Source organism: Tympanuchus pallidicinctus, unplaced genomic scaffold (genome assembly GCF_026119805.1).
Source record: "Tympanuchus pallidicinctus isolate F22 unplaced genomic scaffold, pur_lepc_1.0 scaffold1, whole genome shotgun sequence".
Lineage (NCBI taxonomy): Eukaryota > Metazoa > Chordata > Aves > Galliformes > Phasianidae > Tympanuchus > Tympanuchus pallidicinctus.
Genome location: NW_026294618.1, coordinates 54,818,790 through 54,846,496, shown reverse-complemented (window position 1 = coordinate 54,846,496; position 27,707 = coordinate 54,818,790). Strand labels below are relative to the sequence as shown.

The 27,707-nt window shown below is 37.0% G+C and overlaps 1 protein-coding gene across 1 annotated transcript in view; it reads right to left on the bottom strand.

Moving 5' to 3' along the window:
• PDE7B (phosphodiesterase 7B) overlaps positions 1-27,707 on the bottom strand; it is a 160,705-nt gene that overhangs the window by 92,145 nt on the left and 40,853 nt on the right. The window contains exon 3 of the mRNA XM_052680755.1: positions 18,891-18,951. Coding sequence (XP_052536715.1) covers positions 18,891-18,951 — 61 coding nt within the window. The remainder of the gene's footprint in view (positions 1-18,890; positions 18,952-27,707) is intronic.

Genomic DNA, 27,707 nt, shown 5'->3' with positions numbered 1-27,707 from the left:
CACGGAACTCCTCCAGCTGTGCTACATTAAAAAGCATTTAAATGTATTAAATCCCTGTTCATTACGAATCAAGAGATTTTAAAATGTAGAAGCATTGAGTTTCCAGGAACACTGACAATTTGGGTGTCCTGATTCCAGGCAATCCAGTTTGAAGCAATCAAAATTAACTGATTTACAGGAATTAATGAGTAAGTGTTGTTTGACTAAAAAGGATATCTTCTCAAGACTTTGCACATTGGTATCATAAAATCATAGCCCGAGGTTTTAAGTTATCCTGGAAATGGCATGATATCTAAGTAAAATGCATCATCATTCCTTACAGAGCCAAATTTCATTAAATGTGTAGTATCATGTTTCTTGGCGGGATTAATTCCTCCCATATCATGCAATATTATCAGCATTCAAATAACATTTCTAATTTAATGATTTTTCTTTATCAAACTTTGCAAAATGTCTTTTACATGCAGATAGTATCTTCCATTCAGTCAGCACTTCCCTATGAACACTGCATGTTTTCCAGGAAACATCCAGCCCTACTGTTGCTCATGTATGTACAGTGTGTGTGTATATGAACACTAATAGAAAGACAAGGCAAACGCACTCACTCCCATATGTACAGATGTAGGACATGGAGAATTAAGAGAAGCAACAGAAAACCTCCTTTACTGCTCTGGCTGAACTACTTGAGCTCATTTTTAAAAGCTAAGGTTGGACACCAGTTGCAATCAAGTATTTTAAAATTCCTTTTCCCCCTGTGAATAGAACTTGCTGTTCTTAAATATGGCTACTCAGTGGAACAGCATCAGAATATTTAGAAAGGACAAGTAAAAAGTATCTTGGATGTCTGATTCTTCATACACTAGTCCTCTCGAATTCTTAATGCCCTCTTCATTATTCTCATTCCTATTCCTCCTCATAGAAGATGAAACTCTTGAGTTAGTTGTACTTTGCACCAACAGAACAAACATAAATGGTTCACTGATTCATATGAGGAATTTATGTTGCTATGATATGAACTGAAAAGAGCTCTCAGAATGCTCATGTCCTTCTGTTGGCTGACAGAACATCTTGGCTACAAGCTTTCTTACAAGGGACGTATCAAGGAACAAAAGAAATAAGGAGAAAGCACACTGCTCCCCTCAGGATGCTGTGTCATCAGTAAACACAATTTACCACTGTCACCTTGTGCAGTATATTCTTTGCTTAGAGCCGAGACCCCTCATTTGTATTTTTTACTTCACAAATATATTCTGACACCTTTTTATTACTTACTTCCTGCTAAAATCCTTTTGCCTTATTTCCTTCTCCTAGATAAAATTCCTTCTTATGCAATAATATGCTTGAGAGAATGCAATCAACAGCTTCGCAAGTAGGAGATTTTTATCACTAATTTTAATAACTTCTTTCTAAATGTATTTAATATGTTGATCTATGCACAAAAAAACAAACAAACAAAAAACCCAAAACATGAAAATATGCTGGATCTTATGTATAAAACATTACTAAACAACCCTAGAACCATACCAGTGTTGATACTAAATGAGTCTTGATATCATATGAGTCTTGAGGCAAAGCTCAATATCAGTATCATAAAAACTTTTTTCCAGCTTCACTCACCAAAAACAATCTAGAACTTCCAGCAGTTCTGTGTTTCCGTATGCAGTCAACCAAAAAAGAGCTTAGAAACCTTAACAGCTATTCCATAACGACAGGCCAACAAAATATCTCCGAAGAATTCTGGTTGATTTTTTTTCTATACGAGCCTAAGAAATTACACTGAATCTCATTTATATGTCCCCAGTTTCGAGGGACAACTGATGACAGAAACAGTAGTTACAGGAAAGGCAACCTCAAAGAGCCTGAGTTCCACATCAGTAACGAACTGTTACTGATGGACCAAGAAGATAAGGCTACCTTTACGGAAAAACGGGAAAGAGTCTAAAAACAGATATTCCTTTCAACAATGGGAAAATATCTGGAGAAAAGCCAAAGCCTCATTTATTTGTGTAGCCATTAAGGAAGAACATATTATACACTAAGCATTTGAACAAGAAAATGAACAACCAAGCTGTACAAACAATATTCTAGCTTTAAAGGTAGTATATAGCGTTTATGTTAAGATTTTGTAATGCTTACATGGATGATTTGCGGATGTTTATAATGAGAAACACAAAAGTGTGTGTTAGCGTATGACAGAGCAAGCACAGGAGGGAATTAGACTTCCTATCACATGATTCAGCAAAGAATTGAATGAGAAGATGTATCAATTTTCTGGTGCCAAGAGATGTGAGGGAGAAGGGTGTTGGGATTTGCAGCTGGTTCGAGCCTGAGGAATTACTTTGTTCGGTGTAACTTAGTGAGCTTTCATCTGTTTGTTCCCTAGGGGCAGGAGCTAGAACCTGTTGTGATCTGATAGTCATTTGCTTCCTGGAAGCAGAAGATAGTCCTTCTGACGACCAATTGCCTCAACACGCTGGGCCGGCTGAGCCAGCTATGTCCTAAAATCTCCTGGGTCAGCCAATGCATGGAGTGATTAAAACTTCCATTACAGTCCCTAGGGGCAGATGAGGACTATCGGGAATCAGCTCTAATACAATATCAGCATAGGGACAGCAATGCAGCTGGACAGCACAAACAGGAGTGAGAGGGAGGTGAGGACAGGAGAGGCAGATTCCCTGGGTCTTGTGAGGTTTCTAGCATTTGGGCAGCCCAGGGCCTGCTGAAGTTGGCAAATTAAGGCATAGTTATCAATTGGCCTCACTTGAATGTCAGCCAGAGTTGTTATTACACTTGTAGGATGAAGTAGGCAGATATGTAGGCAGAACTTGATGGCCCACACATCAAGTATTTACTAGAGCTACTCTACCTCTGCATCTGCTGGAGGAAGTACATGTTCCTCACTTCTGTCACTTAATAACTTCCCAGACTTCTGTATTAGGAGAGTGTAAGTTTTACTTTGCCATAGCAATGAAATTCCAGGAATACCAAGTCTGTAATATAACAATAATCACCAAGCCAGGAAATCACAGCTTTGTTTAAGCAAGATCTGGTTAGGTCACATCTCATAAAGGTAAATGAATAGGAAAGATGAAAGTGGATTCAGCAGAGAATGATTATCTTTGACCACATATAATCACCAGATGGCCTTGTGCCTTTAAATCTGGGTTAATTATGGTTTTCTCCAACAATATCCAATTACATGACGAATAACCTTGGCGTCTAAGGCAGGAACCTCTGATATGTGTCATTTCTTACCTCAAGAAGACTGTTTATCTGAGTTAACAGAGCCAGCTACTGAAAAGCCAGCCTACTATTGTTGCATTCTCATTCAGAGCACACTGTCTTCCAAAACATCTGAGCAGACCTCACAGTCTGACGGCTGGGAGTACTTTGACATACTCTACCAGAGGGAACTCCTGGGGGGAATAAGCTGACTGCATTCACTGCACTTCTTCCTTTATAGCATATGATAAAGTAGCTGCGGAATGCAGGGTCAAGTTCTCCTCTGAGAGACAAAGCAGAAGATACGTATAGGAAGTCTCAGTGCACATTTCTGATTTGCACTGATTTAATTCCAAGTTCTTCCTAATACTATTTGCAAAGTAGTGAAGGCTGAAATGTCTTGCACTGGGAAAAAAAAAGTCTTCTATATGCTGGGTTCAGTCACTCTCAAATACAGTGAAATGTTACATTTCTGATTAGTCCTAGATCTCATCAGTAATAAAGACTGAAAATTGTTATTAAAACAGCAGATGTTATCATTAAAATGTTTAATAAGAATGGACTAGAAGATAACATGAATGAAGTCTGTCCAGTAACATTTTGTACTGTGATAGAGCAGTTTTTGTAGTGGAAGAACAAGGCATGAATTTCATGAAAGAAATTTTCAGGATATTCTTTAACAGAAAGAGTAATTCACTGTACTATGCATTTAGTTATCTAGCTATATAATGTGCAAATTATAATGGGATTTGCATTTAATATGGTTTAAATTTTGGGTTATTGCATTAAAAACATCTACAACTAGAAATAAAAGTGATCTCTCCAGCCATTTGAGTAATGATTAATAACACTTTTACTAATAATTAAAGACTGTTGATGATCTGAAGCAGTCTACAGCTGCTATGCATGCTTATTGCAAATGAGACTTATCTGTTTCTTACTGAATGTAAGAACATGACAAAGGCCATCAAAACATTAAGGACTAGATCAGAAAAATGTTCCTAAAAAGAGATTTAGGAATTCCTGATAGGATTTTGTGCTTAAATCCAAGGGTAAGACCCCGAAAACTCTCACTTAGCTTTGATTTGACATTGAGAATGCTTCAGCATTGTGCCTGCTACAAATTGCTTGTTTGCTTGCACACTTTTAGTCAGAAAATCCAGTAGATGCCTGAAAAATAGGAATGTGAGCAGATCTCAGAAACTACTGCTGCTCTTGTATTTGCATCCTACTTGCATCAGACAGGAAACATTCATTCACCTGCTAGAGTCTCCTTATGTTCAGTCCAGTCTGGCTGGTGCATGCCAGGTACAAGGTGCAGCTCATCACTGACTCCAGTGTTGACGAGGAAAAATACAACCAGAAAAAAAGAGGCGCCTTGTCTTCATAAAAATAAGTGCCTTTTCTTAATAAAATAATAAAACTCCATGGAATTTGCAAAGCAGTCTGGCATTTTCATTAGTTATCCATGAAATAAGGGGGGACCAGATTCAATTTCATTGTCTGTCTGAGGGAGTACTCCTCTTCCACAACTTGTACTTCCCAGCAGAGTGCCTTACCTGCAGCAGTAGGTGAGTTGAGCAGGAAATCCCTGTCTGCTCCCTGCTGATGTTTTTGCTGACTTTGTGGCATTAAGCAAAAAGGAATTCATAGTTTGTGGCAAATGTGCGTGCAAGAGCACAATGGCTTTTAGCATCATGGTTATTATGCAGGAAAGCAGGGATTTTGTGCAGGCTTCACAGACTGCTCTTGCATTGTTACACAATGTTATGGATACTCCTGGTTTGCCTACCACAGTGTAGAAATGCTTCTTCAGTAACGTGGGATTTTAATTGAGACAGATTTTGCTGTAATTTTTAAACTTAGTTTATTTTTGTCTTTTAAATTCACTCTTAAAATTTTATTTAGAATGGCCTGGGTTGAAAAGGACCACAGCGATCATCTGGTTTCAACCTCCCTGCTATGTGCACTGGACCAGGCTGCCCAGAGCCACATCCAGCCTGGATGTGACTCATTGCAACTGCTATGTGTGTTAAATAACACCTACAGTAAAATAACCCGTGGGTTACTTTTGTCCAGTGAACTAACTCAGCGGTGTACAAAAATAACCACGAATTTATCAATGCCACCAGAGGGAAAAAAAAAAAAAAAAAAAAAAAAAAAAAAAAAAAAAAATTCAAAAAACTGTTTTTGCAAAGTGCATGATTGCTTCAATTAGATATTTAAAATTTAGATTTCTGAAAGTGTTTTGATTTTTCTTTTCCTACCTCTTACACGATGCCTCTTCAAATTTGAAATCAGTAATTTGGCTTCAAATATTTTGTTTACTTGTTTTACTGGGCTGCATTTTTAAAATAATTACTTGAAACCAACCGACCAATTCTGAAAGTTACCATTTATTATTTATTTTTTAAAATTTAAACTAGATTTACAGTGATACAGGACTGAACAGGGACTGTTTGTCATTAGTTTGTTCATATGCTTTCCATAATTGGCTGATCAGCTATATCCTGATGCTTTCCAAGCCCTACCGGGAGTAGAGTGACGGTTTCAGTGCTTAATAACTATAGAAGACAGTGAAGAAGAACCTGCCAATTCCTTATTCCAATGTTTCTAGTTTATGTAATAGGTACATATTTGGGTTCACCCTTTGAATTAACTTCTCCTTCTTCAGAGTCAGAGACAAATTTATGTGATATTTACCCTAGGAGAAGTTGTGAATATCTTGCCACAAAGTCTTGCACATATCTGCCAACATTTTAGTGTAGCTTTATGAAGATGGGAGAAAATGGAGACAGATGCAGTGATTTTGATGGCCTGGCTTTGGCAAAGCTTATGAAAAGCAAACACATTTTTAATTATAATTAAAAGGTAACTGGCAAGTACTTGGGCAGCAGCACTCTCACAGGAATGTGGGAGAAGGTGCCTCATTGACCAATCTGCAAAGGTAGGAAGGACAACTAAAGCCCTTCTTCATTCTTGCCTTTTACCCAATTGAATCTGATTTAGAATGATGTCGCTACGCATTGCATCAACAACTGAAGAGAATAAAAGACCAAGTTACTTATTTTACAATTCAAGTAGTCCTCTTTAAGGATACCATAGTAGTTTATCTCACAAAATGTATGCCACAGCATCATCAGTGAGCATAGGATGTTAAGAGCACAGTTTCATATACCATCTAGCAACCAGCTCCTGTGCCAGCAGGACACTCACAAGCTACACAATAGCACAGATCTAGCACTGATGTGGGCACTTTGTACACCAACTTCATAATTACTATTACAACATCCCTGCATGTGTTAACCCAACTCCATTTTACTTAATGTCAGGGAAGTTATTGCCACAAAGCTAGGTCACTGCACTTATGTGCAAATGACTTATCAAGAAAGGAACATGGTAGAAAACTGAGGTTTGGGCTACAAAATAATTTTGTCAGGGTTTTTTTTTTTTTTTTTTTTTTAATTCTGCAGGGATTATTTCTATTTGTTAGAGCAAATTAGTGATCCTTTTTTTCCCAAAACAAAATTGCAGTTTTCACCTTGTAAAAATGTGACTCAGATGCCAGAGGAATTCCTCAGGTGAGCTTCAGTGCATCAATCTCATTATCCTGTTTTCCTATGTGACTGACATGATTCAGCTGAACTGTGCCTCCTGTGAGGTGGCACTAAGGACTTCTGTCATGTGCTAGAGTAATTTACATGAAGACAGATGCATACAGACTTCCAGTGACCACATCTGAAAAATGCCCGAGCACTCTTCTGAGTGTAAACCTCGTTACTGGCCAAAGGTTTTCCACTAGAAGTTAGTGTGTGTATGAACCAAATTTTCATTTTTTTTTTACTGAAAAGCGAATACACAATTAAATTTCAACAAGACAACTTTTGTCATCTGTTTCTGAAGATACACTTCCTCCAGCCAGCTGGGACATGTTATCTAGAGCAGGCGAGCTTTTGAGTAGAAGAGAAGCGGGCACAGGGGCAGAAGAAATAATGACAGGGACTGAATCATTGTCCCTGCCTATGTGGACTGTAATTCTTGGGTAATGCTCGACTGAGGAAGCAGAATGTGCCCATGATATGAGATCCACAACACATCTCATTACTCTTCAGACAGCTTCAGCAAGAATATAAAAAACAGATGGGCGAAGGTGCAAGCAGTTTTGTAATTCCTACAGATGATCTTTCCATGTTGAGAGAGAAGCTTTCTGGCAGGACAGCATTAGAGGGATTTATGCTGTTCCCTCTTCAGAGTCTGTTTTGCAGAGGGAGAGCTCAAGTCTGCACAGCTGCCAACCTAAAACCTTCCTAGATTTACTACTGGAAATTCACTTAAAATTTGACATCAGCAATGCCTTCTCCAACACAGATTAAGAACAAAAAATGCCAAGTAGAAAGAGAGAATTGCGGTGCTTCTGATTAAAAACAAAATCAAACTCTCCCCCATCCTGTCCTAGGATTTCCAAAAGCTTTCCAGCACACATCTGCCTTTAGTTTCCTCTTTGTTTATTCAGTCATCAATTATCAAGAGACTTTTTGTTTTGTCTCAATGAGCTGCACAATTTGAAGCAACTGTTGTATCTAAGATGGTTCTGCTGAAACCAAACACAGATTCCTTCATGACACAGAGAAATTGGATTAGATTAAAATAAAAATATGCAAAAAGAACAGATTTTTTTTCACCAAATTGTTCTGAGAGTTATTATAATGTCATTTCCCCGATGAAACAAATAATACATAAACTTCAAAAGCTCTGAGTGTTTTTCTCAAACAACAAAAAATAAATGAGATTAGACATAATGATTTATGATGCTTCCATTCGTTCTTCTTAAGAAAAGAGAAATATGTTAATAATAAAAGTCATACGAACTCAAGATCTTTTGGCTTCTAAAATATTGTGACATGCACTTGCCTAAAAAGCCTTTTAGGACAAATGTACAATGACAGTAATTCCACTTGTGCCTTGGAAGTTGTATCTCCTTGGACATAGTATTACCTCTGATTAAACCAGTGGATTAATGCCTGTGTTACTCTCTCTGCTGATAGAAAGAAATTACAATGGAGCATCTGCCCATTCATCTTCCTTTCTAGCTGAGGTCTGCCAGTAGCTGTGACTGATGCTGCATCGTATAGTTACTAACCAAGAACTCAAATAATTCATACTACTCCTTAGTTTTGCATCCTCCCAGTTCCTTCCATAGGAGCAGTCACATGACAGCTTTCACTGAACATTCACAGAATGGCTGAGTGTATCGCCCAGCCTTGATCAATACCTATCCCAATGATCGAATTGCCAGCACATTCTCGGATTTGATGAAGAGCCCAGCCAGGTACTTTAACTACAAATAGATCTTCCTACTTACATCAAAACACAAACTGCAGTTCATGGAGTGAAAATGCAGCAGATTACTTTAAAGAGGATGTTAATAATTTCAAATAGTATCTAATAAGAACAACAAGAAAAAATACTTAAATCTGCAGGACTTGTCTTTAGATACCTTTATACAACCAGCTGAAAGACATCAAAATAAATCTCTCTTCTTCTGTCCTTCTGGTAATGTATTTCTTGTTATGATAATGCTGTACAAATTTGATGTTTGTATACTACTCACTTTACTCTTGGATGGAGAAGTGAATTCAAAGACCATTTATCCTTGCCAACTAGGAAATTTCTACTAATTAAGTGTGTGATGCCAGTATTTCTGAGTTCCTTTCATTAGCATTGCCTGTAATAAACTAAAAAGATACTACAATATTAATTTACATCTTGTATATGCATGAATAAAATGTGAGAATTTCATCATTTCATGTCAAAACAAAGATCTGGAATATTATTAATTCATCTGAATTAAGTGTTAAACTAAATTTTCTCTGTATTCATCTACAAACTTCGTGTGAAGTCCTGACCTAGAGTTAAAAGACACTTCACCTAAAGTTTCAATAACAATACTATTTCACACAATATTAAATCCCGTTTGCCATTCTCTATAAACTTGTCTCCATTTCAGATGAGATGAACACCTGATTAGGTTTCAGGTTGTACGTACCAGTTGATGGCTTGCATGCTGGAAGCAAGCAAACAATATCTGGGAAAAGAGGTGTTTACAATCTACTTAAATTACTATTTATCTTCTACATTCTCTGGGTTGTCAGTTCAACCTTAACTGAATGGCCTGAGTAGTCCTGAAGGCACCATGTGGGTATGTGGAAATTACTATACTGGACCAGCTGATGGGTTGAAGTCACAACTGTTTTTGTTCTCTGGCAAGGTTCGCAGAAGCAAGCAGAACAAACAAGATCAGGCCTGTGGAGTCCAACAGCTGGTGTGAGGACACAGCGTTTGCACTGTGTATGCTTTGGAGGATTTAATTTGGACTATTTCTAACATATTCCCATGGACTAAATGTCTAGTAGCAACTAGAATGCACCAGATGCACTTGTAGAGTATGTGGTTTGTTCTGATTCATGTGAAATGAAACAAATTTGTGTATGCAGAAACTGCTCTGTGATGCAAACCAAAGGCTGCAGTGAACCGGAAAACCATCTAAAACGCTAAAGTAGACACACTCTCTACAATGAGAGTCTATGAAGCACTATCCTTAAAAATGTTACCATGCAATAACATTTGTATTTAAAACAGCATGAAAGTTAAAAAAAAAAAAAAAAAAAAAATTGTAATAATGATCAAATTTAATCTCCAAATCCAAATATTTCTTAAACACTACACTAGAAACAACAAAGCTTGTACTTCAGGAGTAAGATTAATTTTCCCTAACTTCATGCATCCAGCTTCATGCAGTTCAGCTTCCTTTGAAGACAGCGGGGATAACCATGCACTTTCTCCAAAGGTTTAGTTGAACAAGATTTAGACATTTGCTTTGCAGTGAGCTGAGTGTTAAGGTACTGAAGGAAAGGACAGAAAAGTACCTTTTACTCATTCTTCCTGACAATAGAATTTTAAAGGATTTTAATAGATTTGTCAGATTGCAACTATCTTCAATATCTTTTCATGCGCATTGAGAGGAAAGCCCTATAAGGGAAATACAGAAAGAACCCTCTGTGAATTTTGCTGCAAGAAAGAGAATCATCTCTTGACAGGCATCTGAGGTTCAGAAATTCCATTTCTTGTTGTTAAATGAAGTTTTCATAATATCCAGAGTCACATTCCATGATTTCATGAGCCCAGAGCCTTAAGTGTTTGAATCAGATTGGTGCTAGACACTGTGACCTATCCTGGCACAGGAACATTTTTCAGCCTTTGCATATTTTGGCTTCAGTTAGAGTAAGTAAATATGTGCTTAATTAGTTTGATAATCAAGGGATTATCCAAGAGATCAACTTAATGCTTTGAGAAATACAACATGTATAAGATGTAGATTAGAAATCATTATTTTATAAAACAGACAAAGAAAGTTTAATCCATCAAAGAAAGCTAGCTACCTAGACAGCAAGGTCAAAGAACATTAGGTGTTTGATTTTGTAGCTTCTTCTTTATCATATTAAAGGTGAGAGAAAAAGGCTAGTTCTCAGCAAAAAAAATGGTGAAATGATTAACATTTCAGAATTATTATTATTTTTTTTAATTCCAAAAGATCATGAGACATCTTTTGCAATATGGAGCAGAGAAGAACAGAGGAAAATGTATCTTAGGCTGATAAGTTTAAAAACATTTACAGCCAGGAACTGACAGTTTACAAGCACAGAAACTTCATGGCTTTCTCAGACACAAATCACAGCTATATAGCAATCTATAGAAAATTGCACAGACTGTGAAATTACAATGTATTACGAAGTAATAATTAAATAAATGAAGATTAATTGCTAGAGATGAGGTCAAACCACAAAATATAAATTTGAACAATTTAAATCAATGTCTGGAAATTCTGGGTACATTATCATACTTCTTCAATTGCAATAGCATGGCTGGTTGCAAAACTGAGGGTGAGTCTGATCTCAGTAAAATCTTTACTGTTCCTTGCCCCCATTCCCATTTTGTGAGACAGCATTAGCACAGCAATATTAGTCACGGCATTTTTCTGGACATCAAGTTCTTTGGGTTGAAAAGATGGGAAAATACATGAATGCAGCCCATGTTTAGGGATGAGATTAGGCATGAGAAAAATTGAACTGTGAGGCAGCAGACTGAATACGCACTTGAAATCTTTTTTCCAACAGGGGATCAGCAATAACTCACGTGACAAATACCATGAAATACGATATGAGATCATCTTCAGTAAATTAGTCAAGCAACTGTTCCTCCACTTTCTCTAAGTAATGCTTAGTTAATAAGAAAAAAAGGGAAGGTCTCAGAAACAGAATTTATGATTTCTCTTGCGTTACACACATGTACTTCTCTAGGCAGAATGCAGGTCATAGGCCTATTACCTATCCTCCTGGAGCTATACTCATCATTTTTCCCTGAATTGGTTCAGTAAGTGGAGCAGACAGTGCTTAACCCAACCTTTAAGCTGGGTTTAGCTGCCTTTAGCTTGGTGGGTAAGATAGAAAATGGTTTTATCCACTTAAAAGTGATGAAAGTCCAGAATTCAAAGCTTACATTTCATTGCACTGTTACAAAAGCAGGAAGCAGCATGCAATCCCTCTGTCTGCAGCATGCTTTGGATGAAAAGCGATGTATGGCTTGGCTTTATACTGCTCTAAATTTGCTAATGTTTGCTTGAACCAGACTTACAAACCCATGTGTTTACAAATGTGATAGCTGGTGAGATTCTCAGCTAAGTGATTCTCAGTTTTCTTGACAGAAAGAGAAGTGTAAGGGTCAGAAATTGAGTGTTTTTAGTTGGAGGAGAGTAAGGTTTTGTAACCATCTCTTGAACTTTAGCATCTCAACTGAATCCTATGGCCCCAGAGAATGGATTCTTTCGATACTATCCGTTCTGCAGATGGCCATAATGATATGTTTATATAGTATAATCAGTGTCAATCCTAATACATGATTTCCTTATAATTGTGTTCCCATCAGGTCCCCTGTCACCCCTCAAGCTCAGACATAGAATAAAAGTATTTATAGCTCCAGATAGAATTTGAGTGATAGGAAAAAAAATATTAAACATAGAAAAGAGTTTTCTATGCCTACACAAAATACTAGTGCCAGTTTTTGTCTCCTTCAGTACCCTTGTGAAAACTGTAATACTGTCAGGACAAGTGGTTTAAGCCTGATCTGATTTACAGGACAGAATAGGATAAACAGGTGGTCACTGTCACTCAGCAACAAGGCTGCAGAATTACCTAGCATAGAAATTAAGTCAAAATTACTGAAATAATAAGTTGGTACTAGAAAACTTTTTAAAAGTATGTTAAGGATATCTGGATTTTCAGCTTATTTTATTTATGATATTTTTTAATAGGCATGATATTTATGTTCTTTGTGGTTTGGGGAATAAAGCTCATGACAACAAAGAGTTGCTACTTGTTTAGCATGAAACCACAACACAGTGATGAAGCAGCACAATGATGGCATGTGTACACTGTCAACTCCTTGACAAAGGAGTCTCTGTTGCAGCCTTGTGCCCACCCATTTGCCACTTTATGTCTCCAAGCTACAAACGTAGGCAGCCTGGCATCTCGACTGGGGCCTTCCAGAGAAAGCATGGGCTGATGCATGGGGCCTCTGGCCTCCTCTGTACCATTATACTGAACAAATACTGAGTGCTTTTGAAGAGAGCAGGTGAGATATAGCATGCGCTGCACTTCTGGAATGGACAGTTAACTAAAGGAGAGTGTCTTAAGTGGCATGAGGGAGCAACCAGCCTCCATTTTGATAGTCACAAGGTCACAGAGGTATCCTTTCTGAATGCATATGCTTTACAAGCATAACTGCAAGATCATTAGCTGTTTTGTTTGTAAAATGTGTCCATATATTGTAACAATATTTGAAAATTTCTACCTTTTGTCTACTCAACTGAAGAAGAACTGCTGTTCCAGAGACTGCTGGTAGAGAGACTATGCCAGTTACTTTATAAAATACGAGTGAAAAGCTCTTAGCATGGTCTTTTGTGCTTAGATTTGAATTTCTCTTCATTAACAAGATATCAAAAATAGACAGTTGTGTTGCAAGCTGCTTATGGAATTGAAACCTTTGGAGCAGAGGGCTTACGTTTCCATACTCCACTGTAAAGTTCTGAATAATCGCTATAGGCAGTACAGCAACAAGTAAAGATTTCTTGTTAACTGCTGAAGATTTAGGCCCTTTCCTGATAACATAGTGAAATTTTACAAAGATAACTTTACGTGCTTATTTTCATTTGCATAGATCGCATATGTAGTCTGCATAAGGTCAAGTGCATGTGTAAGTCTTTGAATGACTGGGTTATAAATAGTTGGTATATTTGGCTATTTAGAACACCATTGCTCATGCAGAAGTTTTGTGCATACAAGAGATATAGGGTCACATTTCACACCATGTCAGTAAGAGCTGAAGAGCTTTCAAAGCTGTAGGCTTTCACCACTGCAGAACTATTCCATTAGCTGCCTTGTTTCTCTTCCTCCTTCCTTTTCAGTGCAAACTGACACTAATATTCTTTAATTTTCATTTTTCCCCACTCATTATATGGTTATTTACCTGATTAAGTTTCTCAAGGCAAATCTGAATAGATCTGATTATTTTTCAGCAAAGTTGAGCTCAGTGGTTACGTAATCCAGAGGCCAACCTGCCAGAGCCTTGCCAGTACCCCTCAGTTCTAGTTTTCAACAGTGTTGTTATTCCAGTAATGTCTCTCTCTTAAGCTGTAGCTGCCAATTCTGTTCAAGTGCGTGGCAGTTTTCTGCTACGGGCAAAGTGCTGCCACCACTGAAGCTGGATCCATCAAACTCATCTCATGGCCAAATTTTGATTTCTTCACATACCACAGTGATTATTTGTTGGAGGTGAGTTAGGCACCTCTCTGGAATACAAAATTATTTGTGGTACCAAAGAAACTAAGCTATGTTTCAGTAGTCTGGAAAGTAAAAAAGTGTGAAAAGAAAATGCCTCAATGTACGCCATGAGAAGTTGCGAGGTCTGGTAGGCTTATGTTTTCATCTTAAAACCTAGCTCCTTCAGGAGAGAAATTCACATTTCCCCTAGAAAAACTGCTGCAGACGGGAGAGTTAACTGATACACAACCTCTTCAAAATCTACCCAGTAAGGAGTAAAGACCAAATCTGACAGTGAGAGTGAGATCTAGTGAGAGACTGCTCACTAGAATAACATACTCATTATGCTTTTATCCTCCTTCCTCTTTTCTCCATTATTATGAGGAAGGCTGAATGGATTAAAACTGATGAGATGATAAAATTTTTGCTTGTGTTATGAGTGCACCTATTTACTTTCTGTACTGCAAATATAGGGGTAATTGTATCTATCTGAGACAAGCTGCTATTTGCTTATACACTCAAGTTTCTCTTCTATTCAGCAGATATTTATGCAAAATGCAAATATGAGTAGTAAAAGAAATTACTTACTAAGTCAAGGTAATGCCATATATCAATAACAAATTGACATGAGTGAGGTGACCGCTATGCTTTAGGAGAGCCATGTGGTCAACATTTTTATTTCTTTACCATAATAGATGGATGGAGAAAAAAAACTTTATGCTTTGCAGGAAAATATATTAGCTGACTACTTCTGCAGACTATGAATCCCAAGGTTAGAAAGCCAGGCAACTTAACAGTAACACCTATCTCTCAGATGTTGAATTTCCCTTTTAAGATAATCTTTCCCAAAGATCATTTCTGGAGTACACGCTGTGTTTCCTATGTTTTCAGACCATATTAAAATAAGTAAGCATTAGAGCAATGCTTAAATGATAGTGTACAATAAGACTCAGAGCAAAACACAAAATTACTATGAGCACTGTAAGTTTCACATAGGCACAGCAATGCAAGTTTTACCATTCTAAATATTTCAGAACTAGCAGTTACCTTCTGTACCAATCCTAGAGAGTGATATAAGAATGTTATTCCTTCCAGGATGAATTCATAAAATTGGGTGCTCTGTCATGCAGAGGTTACTGATTTAACTTCAGATGAACTAGTTAAGATGCAAGAACTGGTTAAATTGCCTTAACTTTAGATTCTTCCAAGCTAGGATGAAATTTTTCTCTGCAGAGTTAATTAGCTTAGGCATCAAACCAGCAATTTTCACAAACTGACCCAATTATCTCTGCATGATACAACATTGGATTGTGTCTGAGCCCAGAGTATGTTTGTCTACTTAATGGAAAAATTACCCATAGGTTGTGCCATTGAAAATACCACTGGGCCCTCCAGGATGAGGAATAGTTCTTTTTCTGCTCACCAGAGAATCACAGAATCATTATTGAACTGTTTGGGTTAGAAGGGACCTTTAAAAGTTGTCCAGTCCAACTCCCCTGCAATGTAAGGGACACCTACAGCTAAATCAGGTTGCTCAGAATCCCCTCCAGCCAGACATTGAATGTTCCAAGGATGAGGCATCCACCACCTCCCTGGGCAACCGTTCCAGTGCCTCACCACTCTTATTGTAAAGAACTTCTTCCTTATATCCAGTCTAAATTTCCCCTCTTTTAGTTTGAAACCATTTCCCCTTGACTTATCGCAACAGATCTCACTGAAGAGTTTGTCCCCTTCTATCTTCTTTCATATTCATAGATAATAAGAACATGGAGAGTACTCTGCTATCCTGCTTTTTTCTCACTTTTTTTTTTGTTAACTACCTCTTTCTTATTTTTATTTTTTAAAATCAGTATCATTGTAAGTAAAGGGCATGGAGAGGCCAGGGTTCTCATTTCCAGAATGCAACATAATGTCAAATATTTTTCACATCCAGTTCATTATCTCTCAATTTTGTCATAGTTGAATGCCCTCACTAACTTTGATAACAGCTCCAATTCCAGCAGAATACTGTAGATTTTCTACACTGCATTAGAAATGCCAGTGAGCTACCAGTGACTTCAGATAGACTTGGAGCTTCAAGAAAAATTTCTGACAGCACAGTTGTACTGACAGTGCAATATCCTTATGAACTGGATTACAACAGTATCTCAGCTTCTCACTGTATTCATAAATTTCACAGTATCACAGAATATCCTAAGTTGGAAGGAACCCATCAGAATCATTAAGTCCAAATCCCAGCTACATACAGAACCACCCAAAATTTCAAACCCTATGCCTGAGAGCACTGTCCAAATGCTTTTCAAACTCTGTCAGGTTTGATGCTGTGACCATTGCTCTGGGGAACCTATTCTAGTGCCCAACTACCCTCCCACAACTGAAAGATGCACTTCTCTCTTTTTCAAAGGACAATGAATATATGACAAATTTAAAGATTTAGCCAATTTTACAAGCAAGAAATCTATGTAATTTGTGACAGATTTAGGGTTAGAATATTGGTCTTCAAAAGGCCAATGTGGGCCACTGATCAACTTCTGCAACAGTTACAGAAGTTCTATTACTTTAAATAGTGCAACATACAAAATGAAAATAAACAAATGAAATATAAAATGTAAGGTGGAATGCATCATATTCTGTAGAAACTGGAGTACATGAAATTACACTGATAATAAGAATATCCTGGGCAGAAATATAGTCGTTACCTACTATACCCTCAGGAAGCACATTAAAGTAACAAATTTATTTGTTCAAGTAATTTTTTACACATGGATAAGAAGTATCCATCACTGTAGTGCTAAAAGAGGAGACAAAGTGATAAGAATCAATAGATCTTAATCTCGGGTGAAGCAATATCAAGTCTGTTCATTGTAAAATCACCTACTTTCACTGTAGCCATTGCAAGCATTTCAGCATTTCTTTATTGTTTCCTGTTTTGCAGTGGGGAAGATAGGAATAGAATAAGATTTTCACTGCAAACCTCTTTTTCTCAAACTTTAAGTAAAGAGAACCTCATCCTCATAATCCATGTCAATCCATAATTTCAAGGAATTTGGAATCATAGTAGCTCAGTACATAGTAGCCTAGTGTTGTTCCAAAAATCTTTAAATTTAAAGCAAACCCACAGCCAGTGGGTTGTCTTTTCTGACAAAATTAGCTAGTATCATTCTAGCATGCTGCTTGATACCACGGAGATGCAAGTATGGAGTGGTCTTACAGCTCTGTGGCCCTACCAGAAACACGAGCGTTTCATGGATAAATCAAGACAGTGAAGTTAGTCTCTAGTAGCTGCCCTCAGAGCAAACACGCAATAAAAGTTGTTTCCCATACCACTTATAAAGCCAGTTGTACAGTATACTACTGCACTTAGAATAACCTCAGCGCTGTACATGATTTGAGATACCCTGGGATGAAACATAATACCCTATATTATATAGGATACTAAGTCCTTAACTTTTTAGAGACACTGATGCACACTAATGACCAGAGAGATCCTTTAAAACAGAAGAGATACCATCTCTAGAAAAGTCCCTGGACAAGTCACACCTTTGACAAGACACCGTAGAGTCATTTTTACATCCCTAGCAGTTTCTTTACAGCAAAGAATAAATTCTTGCATGTGCACATACTAGTCAACATAGATATGAATATAGCTAATGGAAACAACATCTTCTGTTTGCTGCTCCTAAAGAATCATTTGCACTAAGGATGATGCCTAACTACAATATGTGTTGTTATAAAAATGCCAAAACAAATGACAAGAAACTCATGCAGAAAACTTTCACCTTTAGGTAATACAGCTTCTTAATTCCTCTTTTTTTTCCTTCTAATGATTAATAACATTAACAACATTAATAACATGGATATAACCTCCTTAGAATGTAATCTCCTAGAAATTATTCTGCACTCCACAGTATTTAAGCTGTATATTATAATTGGTACTATAAGGGATCACAGAAGTATCTTTTCTGTCAGCTTGTGCCATTAAGAACCTCTAACCACAGATCATTGTTGTAACAGGTCATTATGGTCCACTGTGTCAGCTCATCTATTGGGATCTGTGCACTATAAGCATGACAGATTTCCTCTGCAGCAATTACAGCCTATTGTGACAATAGGATTTAATGAATATAAACAACAAACCACATAATCTGTTATTAAGAACACAGCCATGCACCCAGATGGGAATTACATTCCTAGACATTACCAGTTGCAGTTTTTATAATTGTGACTATTTCAGTCATTGTGTTTTTAGATGCAATGCTTTAATGTACCACTTCCCCCCCCAGAAAATGATGGGCAAAGTGCTACACCAGTGCAAATCCGTAGAATCACAATGGTGAGAATTTTGCTTAAGGCCTGTCCCCTGTCTTAGGGGCTTCAGATAAATATTTGTTAAATTAATACTCTTTTTCAAAGCATAAACCTGTCCTTCATATTAAAGATACGCAGTCTACAAAAGTTCACATTTTCCCTAGGGTGATTTCAAAAATCTGGCTCAATTACAGAGATTTTTAGGTTTTTAATTATGAGTTCTGGAATTGAGTACATCAAAGGTTACAATTACAGTGTTGGTACAGCTGTATTTTAATCTCCATAGTTGGGCACTACTGGAATATATGTACTTTAAGCAATGGAAAATTCGCTGTAAAGAATAAATTAATGAGGACCACATACGGATGAGTTGTATAAATGCCAGCATGAATCACCACAGTACTTATCATGTACTTTTGAGAAGGAATCTCCAATTAAACTTACTTCCACAGAATTCTTATTACCAAAAGGAGAAAAGACTCTTACCTAGCATGCGAACACATTTGGCATTCTGGTCAGGACTATCAAATGAGATTTCTCCGCACCTCTGGAAAAAAAATTCAATCAAAAATTAGTTAGTATGTATTTACATTTAATTAAATCCTCTTTGATACTATCCCTGTCTTCATCCTTTTACAGGGGATCTCTGATCCCCTCGTTCTATGTTTATGTTTGGCACAAGAAATGCTCAGATGAGTGTTGATAAAATGTCAAAATCAGAAGAATTGCAAGTAGCCAAAGCTCAAGGAAAAATAGACGTTATAAGGGTAGGTCAACAACACATTCAGGGCATTCACCATGCCCTATTTATTACCATACCTATAGCTTAAACAACTACCTCATCCATGTTCCTATTTGTTAGTACTGAACCAAGAATACAGGAGGCCTCATTTACTGCCTCATTTATAGTGGCTGATGTTCAGTCACTATACTAATCCAATGAAAGAACATCAATAGACTTAAGATTCGGATACATGGTGTTCGGTTATTTTCAAGGATGAGGCATCATTTGAGTCGTTTATGCAGACAGTCATGTCAGTTTAGCTGCCAGTAGGAACATAATTGGTGTGGCTCAAGGGTCTGATCTAGCTCTGATTAAAGCCAGTGTAGAGATCCCACTCACTACAGGAGTGGTTGCTTCAGGCACTACAAAAAAGATTCATTTTTAATTACCACACTCAAAGCCCTCAGTAAGGAGGCCCTTCTTAAGGATAGCCTCATATTTAATAAGTAAAAATGGTCCATGCTTCATAATCTACATTTTGTTGTTGTTGTTTCTGTCTATGATCAAGTGGGAATAAAAGCATCATCATGCAAGGCTGGGAAAATCACTGAGAGCTATTAATTTATCCTTCTCTTTCTTCCTCTCCTCTAATTTTTATACAGTATCTCTTTTTCATCACCTACATCTTTCTCTTTTACATTAAAATCCAAAATGGTTACTCCTGTCATTTTTTTTTTTTTTTTATTTTTTTTTTTAAAAGAGAAAAAGAAGAAGTGAAACTTAAAGCAAACATTTCAAAACTGCAAAGAATCAGGCAAGTAAAAACCTTGGAGCTTCAAAGAAAATAAAACACTGCAACAGTTTTATAAACGAATAACACATTTGGAACTCACTATTTTTTAAATTTACCTCCTTCATACTGAAATGAATACAAACAAATAAACAAAAGCCACCACCCACACACAGTCTTTTCATGTATCATATAATATATCTAAAAAGAGTAAACAGATGCCGGTATTAACCTTCCCAGGTGGGAGCACATACTTGTGAAAGACTGTAAAAGGAGAAACAGCATCTAGTATTTTGAAGTTGATTTACAATTGCTCTTACATCATTTCTCTCTGAGGAAAAAAATAAATTTGTTTTTTATTCTTCGAGGGAGAATATTAAATCATGGGCTTCTCTCCACACAAGTCTCCCACTGTCATCTTCACGACCATCAGTATTTTAGACAAATACAGATTTAAGAAATCACTTCAAAATTCACTGCCCCACTCAGCCCTGAATTTAAGCTGCTCTTTGTAAACTCCTGGTTAGTTTTGATTTAGTTCCTCAGACATATTGTATGTTTCAGATGTATTCACATAAATATCACATTTCAGGCAGGCAAATGGTATGTTACAATATCTAACAATAGTTATTAGCCCTAGCGTTATGAAACTGGGAAAGCAGCTAATGTTTTACCGAGTCCACTATCATCCGACAGGATTCATTATGATAATGGATGAACTGTGAAAATTTTGCAAGTTAAGATTCAGATAACCATACATAAGTTCACAGGCTTATCTGGATTTCCCCAAAATCCCTGAAATCCACAGAACTGGCTGAAGAACAGTCACCCTAGGAGATTTTTCATGTTCACAACAGCTCTATCTGAGCTTTTTCTTCTGCAGCAATTTTACAGAGGTTTTTCTGAAGGTAATGCCTCCTATTTATTTCCATGGAAACTGCAACATACAAAAAAAGCACAATAACACTGTTTGACTGAGCACATTCTCAGCTACAAAACTTTATTTTTCAACACAGACACCACCATTAAGTATGTATTTTCACCAGTGATGAACAAGAGCATGCATGCTCATATACGTTTCCATGTCAGATGCCATTCTGTCACACAGCAACAACATGTAATCAGACGTTAGTGGGAAAGTCCAATCTCCACTGCCATACCATCAACATCTGCCTCTGATGTTATCAACCAACATAATCACATTGGAGGCATTACTTTTGGATCAAATGTGTTATTTCTGATGTCAGGGACTGCTCAGAAATACATAAACAGGATGAAAAATAGGCTATTTCTGAACTGCTTAGAAGATATGAAAAAGATTTGGTTGGATTCTGGATGTGTAAAGTAGCACAGAATCGCAGTAGGGGCTCATTTTTGGTCTTTCAAATAATAGTTGTTTGGACATTTTTGTTGCTAGCTAATGTTTTCCATGAACAAGAGGTAAGGAATGACTTCAGGATTTAATTTTCAGAATTAAACTGAGACTGTGTCACCACTACTATGAATTCCTGCCAGGGCTGGTTAAGATTCTTCCTGGCCAAGTTCACTTTCCTTTCTGGGTTGGTTTGTTCCACCTGCTTGGGTTCTGGGGGTTGTACCAAGAGACAACGAGGCAAGAGTTTCTCAGCTCTGTATCCATTTCTAAACTAGGACTGAAGTAGCTGCTCATTCTCTCCTGCAAGTTTCTGAATTTTCTACAGAATCGGTAATGGATACATTTGAGGGTAGGAGCAGGACTTTGACCTCAGCTGCTAGTTATTCTGCTTTTGATTTCCACTGAGACATAAAGGAGGAATCACTCTGGATTTATCTGCTGTACACAGCAGACTTACTGCATGTGTGTAGATCATCTGTATAGCTGTTAGGGGAAGCAGAGAGAAACATGATATCCCTTCTAAAGATTGGCTAGTTTTCTGTACCCAATTTGAAGAGGCAAGGGTATCAATGGTGAGATGTTAACACCAAATATGTTAATAAATATGTTACCCACTTGGGAAGAGGAATAACCTTGAACAGGAGAGCAGCCTCTGAAGTTCATTTCTTGAAATCTCTGATGGGGATGGATTCATAGTCCTGACCGTATTTGAACCTTACTTGAATTATAAGATTTCATTCTTTAAAATAGGATTTAAACTTTTAAGCCACAGACAACCAAGTTTGAAAAGCCAGCTTGGTTAGTTAAAAGGTTATCCAAGCAGGAACAACGTTTATAGGCTTCTTTACTCCACTCTGTTTTTCGTGTCTTGAGTATGGTGTTCAGTATGTCTCTCTTCCTATATTACAATATAATAAAATGAACTACTTAATATACATCATCAGCTAAACATGACAGTAATAGGGGGGTAATCTTTTTGCAAATGATAGGGATTATTATATCTGTAAATAGCAGAGATATTAATTGGACATTGATTTCAAGCTCAATATCTTTCAAGAATCCCTTTGATTTCTTTGTTTTTAAAGTAACCTTAAGTTAATGTGGTTTGTTCTTACAAAGAGTAGAAGTAATAGTCTGCAAAACAACATTACTTAGTAAAATAACTTTTTCTTCCTTTTCTGAATACCTTGTATAATTCCTTATTTCTTTAGAAATCAGAATTAAAATGCACAAACACGACTGATTAACAAAAATAAGACAGGGCAAACAGCTTCTGTGTTTCTATGAAAAACTGGATTATCTCAAAGAAAAAGAAAGCTACTTCTATATAAATTTGTTTTCTATTGAATTCCTTTCCCCTATACCTTTAAAAAGTACTTGAATAAGTTCCTCTAGTATGCAAAAGAATCATTCTTACTACCCAATGATGTAGAGATGGAACATCTATTAGCGTGGAAAGCCACAGCACTTCTTAAATCTTTGTAATCTTTTATAATAACAACTGTTGCTGAAATTTAAGGGCAATATGTCATCAGGAGTCAGGCCACACGCTCTTCAGCTTCAGGCTGCCTGGGAGATCTACATTGGATTCATTTTGAGTGCTGATGCACTGTAGGAACTGAAAGAATTCCAATGTCTTATTAAACTTGCAGTATTTTCAGTTCAGTGTCCCCTCTCTGACAGAGGCAAGAGAAAGTATAGAATATACCACAGTAGGCTAACATCTATCCTGCTTGTAGCCTTTCCACAGTTACCTCTCCACAGAATAAAGCCTTGTGATGCTATCTGGTAGAGATTAAAACAATGTTTAAGTATAACAAGGAAATTCCATACCAGTACTCTGCACTTTCCTGACACGTACTTGAATACTTCTGAATTTTGCTGTATCCTTAAACATTATCTTTTTTGGCCTAAGTCAAAAAGTGAAGTCATGGTTTTTTCTTGTTTAGAAACAAAAAAATAGTTTTCTGTACATCATACCTTTATTAAAATTTAACAGGCCCACATTTTATCAATTTTCTCACTATTGGATGATTGCACAAATACACCTTGTTCACGTGATCTTGAATTTTCATCTCTGAATTTTTTCAATTAAAATGTGTAGAATGAATACAACTAGAGAATTGCATGGATAGACATTAATATTGGCAGCAAATAACACTAGAACGTTTTAGCCGACTAAATTGACCACAATTGATAAAAATGACTATAATTATTATAGTCTTAATATAGTATTAATTACATATTACCTCTTTGGGGCTTATTAACAGTTCCCATAATGATTACAGGTGAAATTTTGAATTTTACTGGAAATGTAGACCTGAATTTAGCAAGTCTTCCATTAGCCTGTGAAAAGAACATTTAAAAGTGTGATACAATCACAACATACTGACAATAGCCAGCATGATCTGATTCAAATCAGATCAACAGCCAGAATAGCACATTTGCTGCCCTATGGATTCATCATATTGCTATGTTATTCTTATTAACATACCGTATTTCATGGGTAAAGTTCTAGCTCCCCTACTTTGTATTAGAATTGAGGCACAGCTAAACTGAAAATTCTGAATGTTTTAACACATGCATGAATTTCTACAGAGTAAAACGGCCATATCAGAGCAAACTTGTTTAGAGTTCTTCCCTTTCTATGCTTTCCCAGCCAAAAAGGTTTCACTCACTTTCCTCCAGGAAGTAAAATGGATTGCTTAAATAACCTTTCAGTACTTTCAGTGTCAATCTCCAGCAGCACCTTGGTGATGTATTTTGTTCTGGAGTTTGCCATGATGTAGACCCTCAAGTAGTGCAAAGAAGACAGAGCAAAATAAGTAATTACAATCAAATTGAGCAGTAATTCCCAACCACCCATTGTTGCCAATAGTCAGCAACTTGTTTGTCAGCTAAATAGCCTGAGGTGAACCCTTAGGCAGTTCATTTTCTCACAAACCTGTGATTTACTATGGTTAGGAGTGGTTTGAAATGGATTAATGGTGCTGGAAAATGGTCTAGCAGTTTAACTGCTTTGTTTTCTTTTTTGGTTCAGGGAAAAAGTGTTTAACAGCGTGTGACTTCATTATAGAGGCGCCAGTAGCCCTGACCCTCCTGAGAATCTGTCAGTGTTTCAATATGCCATCCATGTTTCTAAATATTTATAACACGGGCAATGTGAGCCAAATCCAGAATTATTAACAAATAACAATGCCGGGTTTTAATGAGTACGACACAGCTGAGTGTGCATTAGCGGGCAAGGCAGAACTTGTAGGCCTCTTGAGGGGGGGGTGCCAACATCCAAGAAACATTAAAGAACACACTAATTTTTTGCCCTCGTGAGATGATGTTCTGTTATTGTTCATTTTTAAGTTTACATTTTAAAGAATGTAGAACATCTGTAGATTATATAATGGATTCTCCCACCACAAAAACCATTCTAAGTGTGTGGGAAGATGAGGTGGAAAATACCAATACTAGGCAAAAGGCGAGTTCGTTGTCTCTATTTATTGTTGCTCTGATGTGAAACATCAAAGTTCTCTATTTCTAAACATTTTCTGGACCACATAATTACCTTTCCTTCTCCTATGAGTTGCAGAGCCAGGCTTGTCTTCTACCTGCTTTTTATGGTCACTGCCACTTCAGTTTTCAATTTCTACTGAACTATTTAATGGGAAGAAAATATGGAATTAGATTTCTCCAGCTCAACCACATGTATTTCTTATATTTTTCCCACTGATTTACTGGATGAAAGGAAGGGTCAAAGACTCAGAAATACTAACTAAACACTCTTTCCAAGAAGCAATTCAAATGTCTGTGAGAGAATGAGCTGCTCAAAATTTCTCCTCAGGTTATTCACAGCAACACGGAATAAACTTTACATCTGCTTATTTGCATATGCCCACTGCACGCTATATTCTTTGCACATAAAAGCACAGTCTCAGAAATGGCAACCCAACGTGGGTATCATGTTCCTCCCACCTAACACCTAAATAAGACTGTCTTCCTGAATGCTTGTGAATGGTGCTATGTTTCTCAAGAGCTGTGCTGTCTTGGTTCCCCAGAACCAATGGAATGTGGAAAGTCTACTGGAAGTCTAATTGGAGGAGTTAAAAGAGAGTACTTCAAGACAGATAACAATAAAGTATTTCTCCTGGTACCTCACTTGTGTTACTGCACACTGCTTTGGCCTGAAGTAGTACAGTCCGTGTGTATCTATGCAAAATTTGTTGTACTTCTGCTATGACTGCACAAAGTGTCTCTTTTCTCTCATCTCTCAAAAAAATTTGATTATAATAGCTTTCGGACAGGACTGCAGCTGTATCAATTTTTGAGATGGCAAAAGAAAATGACAAAGCTCCTGAAAGGAAGAATCTTCTTTTACTTCTGGTAAGCTCATCATTTGAAGCCTATAATACGATATGCATCTTGATTTCACACACAAAAATTGTAAAGGTATTTCATTCTAAAATAACTTGTTTCAGACTGCAGAAACAACTGTAAAAAACAACAACAAATGACTCTGAAGAAAGAAAATGTTCCCTAGGTCTGCTCTAATAGATTTTGTTGAGTTTGGAGAAAATAAACCCAACATAATTTGTAATTATCTGTGGCTGACATAATTATGTTTTGTGAAAAAGTATTCAAACAAATCATAGAATCATAATGGCCTGGGTTGAAAAGGACCACAATGATCATCTAGTTTCAACCCACCTGCTACGTGCAGGGTTGCTAACCACTGGACCGGGCTGCCCAGAGCCACATCCAGCCCAGCCTTGAATGCCTCCAGGGATGGGGCATCCACAACCTCCTTGGGCAACTGTTCCAGTGTGTCACCACCTTCTGATTGAGAAACTTCCTCCTAAAAAAATCTGTAATGGTATTAGGTAGTTTCATTCATCGTATAATCAAGATAAAGTCCTGAGCGTATCGGAGGACAAAATACATCTTGTGTCACCCTACTGCGAACACTTCATCTGCCACACTTTTTTTTTTTTTCCTTAAGTTTCCATCACTAAATAACATGAAAATATTTTAGAGTTGATTAGGAAGAACTGTATTTTTACAAAAGATCACATGCCTCACACTTTGAATAATACAATATTCAGTAAGGGACACCGTATAAGAAAGACAGTAATTAATGAAAAACAGAGTAGAAGTTAATTTCATAGAATGTCTCTTTGTAATGGTAACAAGGAAAGGGAAACAGTTACCCTTCTTTCATACACTGCTAAGAGACAACGCCTATTACTTACAGAAGCTAAAGGAGTGTTAGCAAAGGGTTTGACTGAATGCAGTTGTTTCCCTTCATGTGGATTTATCTTCTGAAGATAAATCCCCACAGAGAGATAAGTCATTCTGTTGTATGCTGCAAAAAACATGTATTTTGCAGAAGTGGGATGGCTGTATTGCCCACTACTCCTTATTCAAGTAGATTCTGCTTTTCTAGGGGATAACTGAGAAAAGTATTTTGTCTACAGAAGGAAAAAAAATGGTAACCTGATAGTCGCTTGTTGTCATGGGAATAATCTTATGCTTTGGCCTTATTTTGCTCAAACTGTTCACTTTTAGTAGCCAAGGCCGACATGGTGAACAATACTGCTGCAGTTTCTACTATAACATCCCTGTCTGTACAAAACCAGGCAATGCATTTGATTTTTGGTGTTAGCCAATTTGTTTCTGATTACAAGCATGGTATCATTTCTATTTGGTGTCTTATACCAACCTTATCACCCATATGTCTGAATTTGTTGCTGTAGGTGTAATAAGTAATGCAACTAACATCTGCCATATTTGATTTGTTCTTTACCTGTTCCCACCCAGGAGAAAACTCAGAGTGCAATGTAGTTTTCTTGTCAAAGGATTTTATTTTTGGATGTGTTTGCTTTTGCCTTTTGCTTTTTAAGTGTGACTGTTATTATGTATTTATGATAAAAGAAGGTGGGCTTGAATAGCAACTCCTCTGAGCTATTTTTTTTTTCCCCAAGTTTTTCTGAATTACCAATTTTTACATGATAGCCTTCAAGAAAAAAAAATTCCTCCCCATGTATTTTCAGACAATTGCTAAGATACTGAATGTCTTGTAATGTTATTTCTCTAAATTAACTCTGATTTGGTGGAATGTGCGTTCTATAAAACTCCAAAATAATACCTGTATTGTATTTAAAACTATGGTAGACTTCAAGCCTAACGTGAGAGAATTCACCTATGATTTTTAACTTCATAAAATAAGAGATTGATTCATCCCACTTCATGCCTAGATGCCTAACTTTTAATCAAGTAAAGGCAGAAGGGTGTAGTTGATTTTGTAGACTTTAACATTTGGTACATTTAGACACTAAAATTCATGTTAAGCCTGAATATTAGTAGCTGGATTTGCATAATAGATGAAGCGTTCTCCCAGCTGCTACAAGACAGCAGCAGGACTGG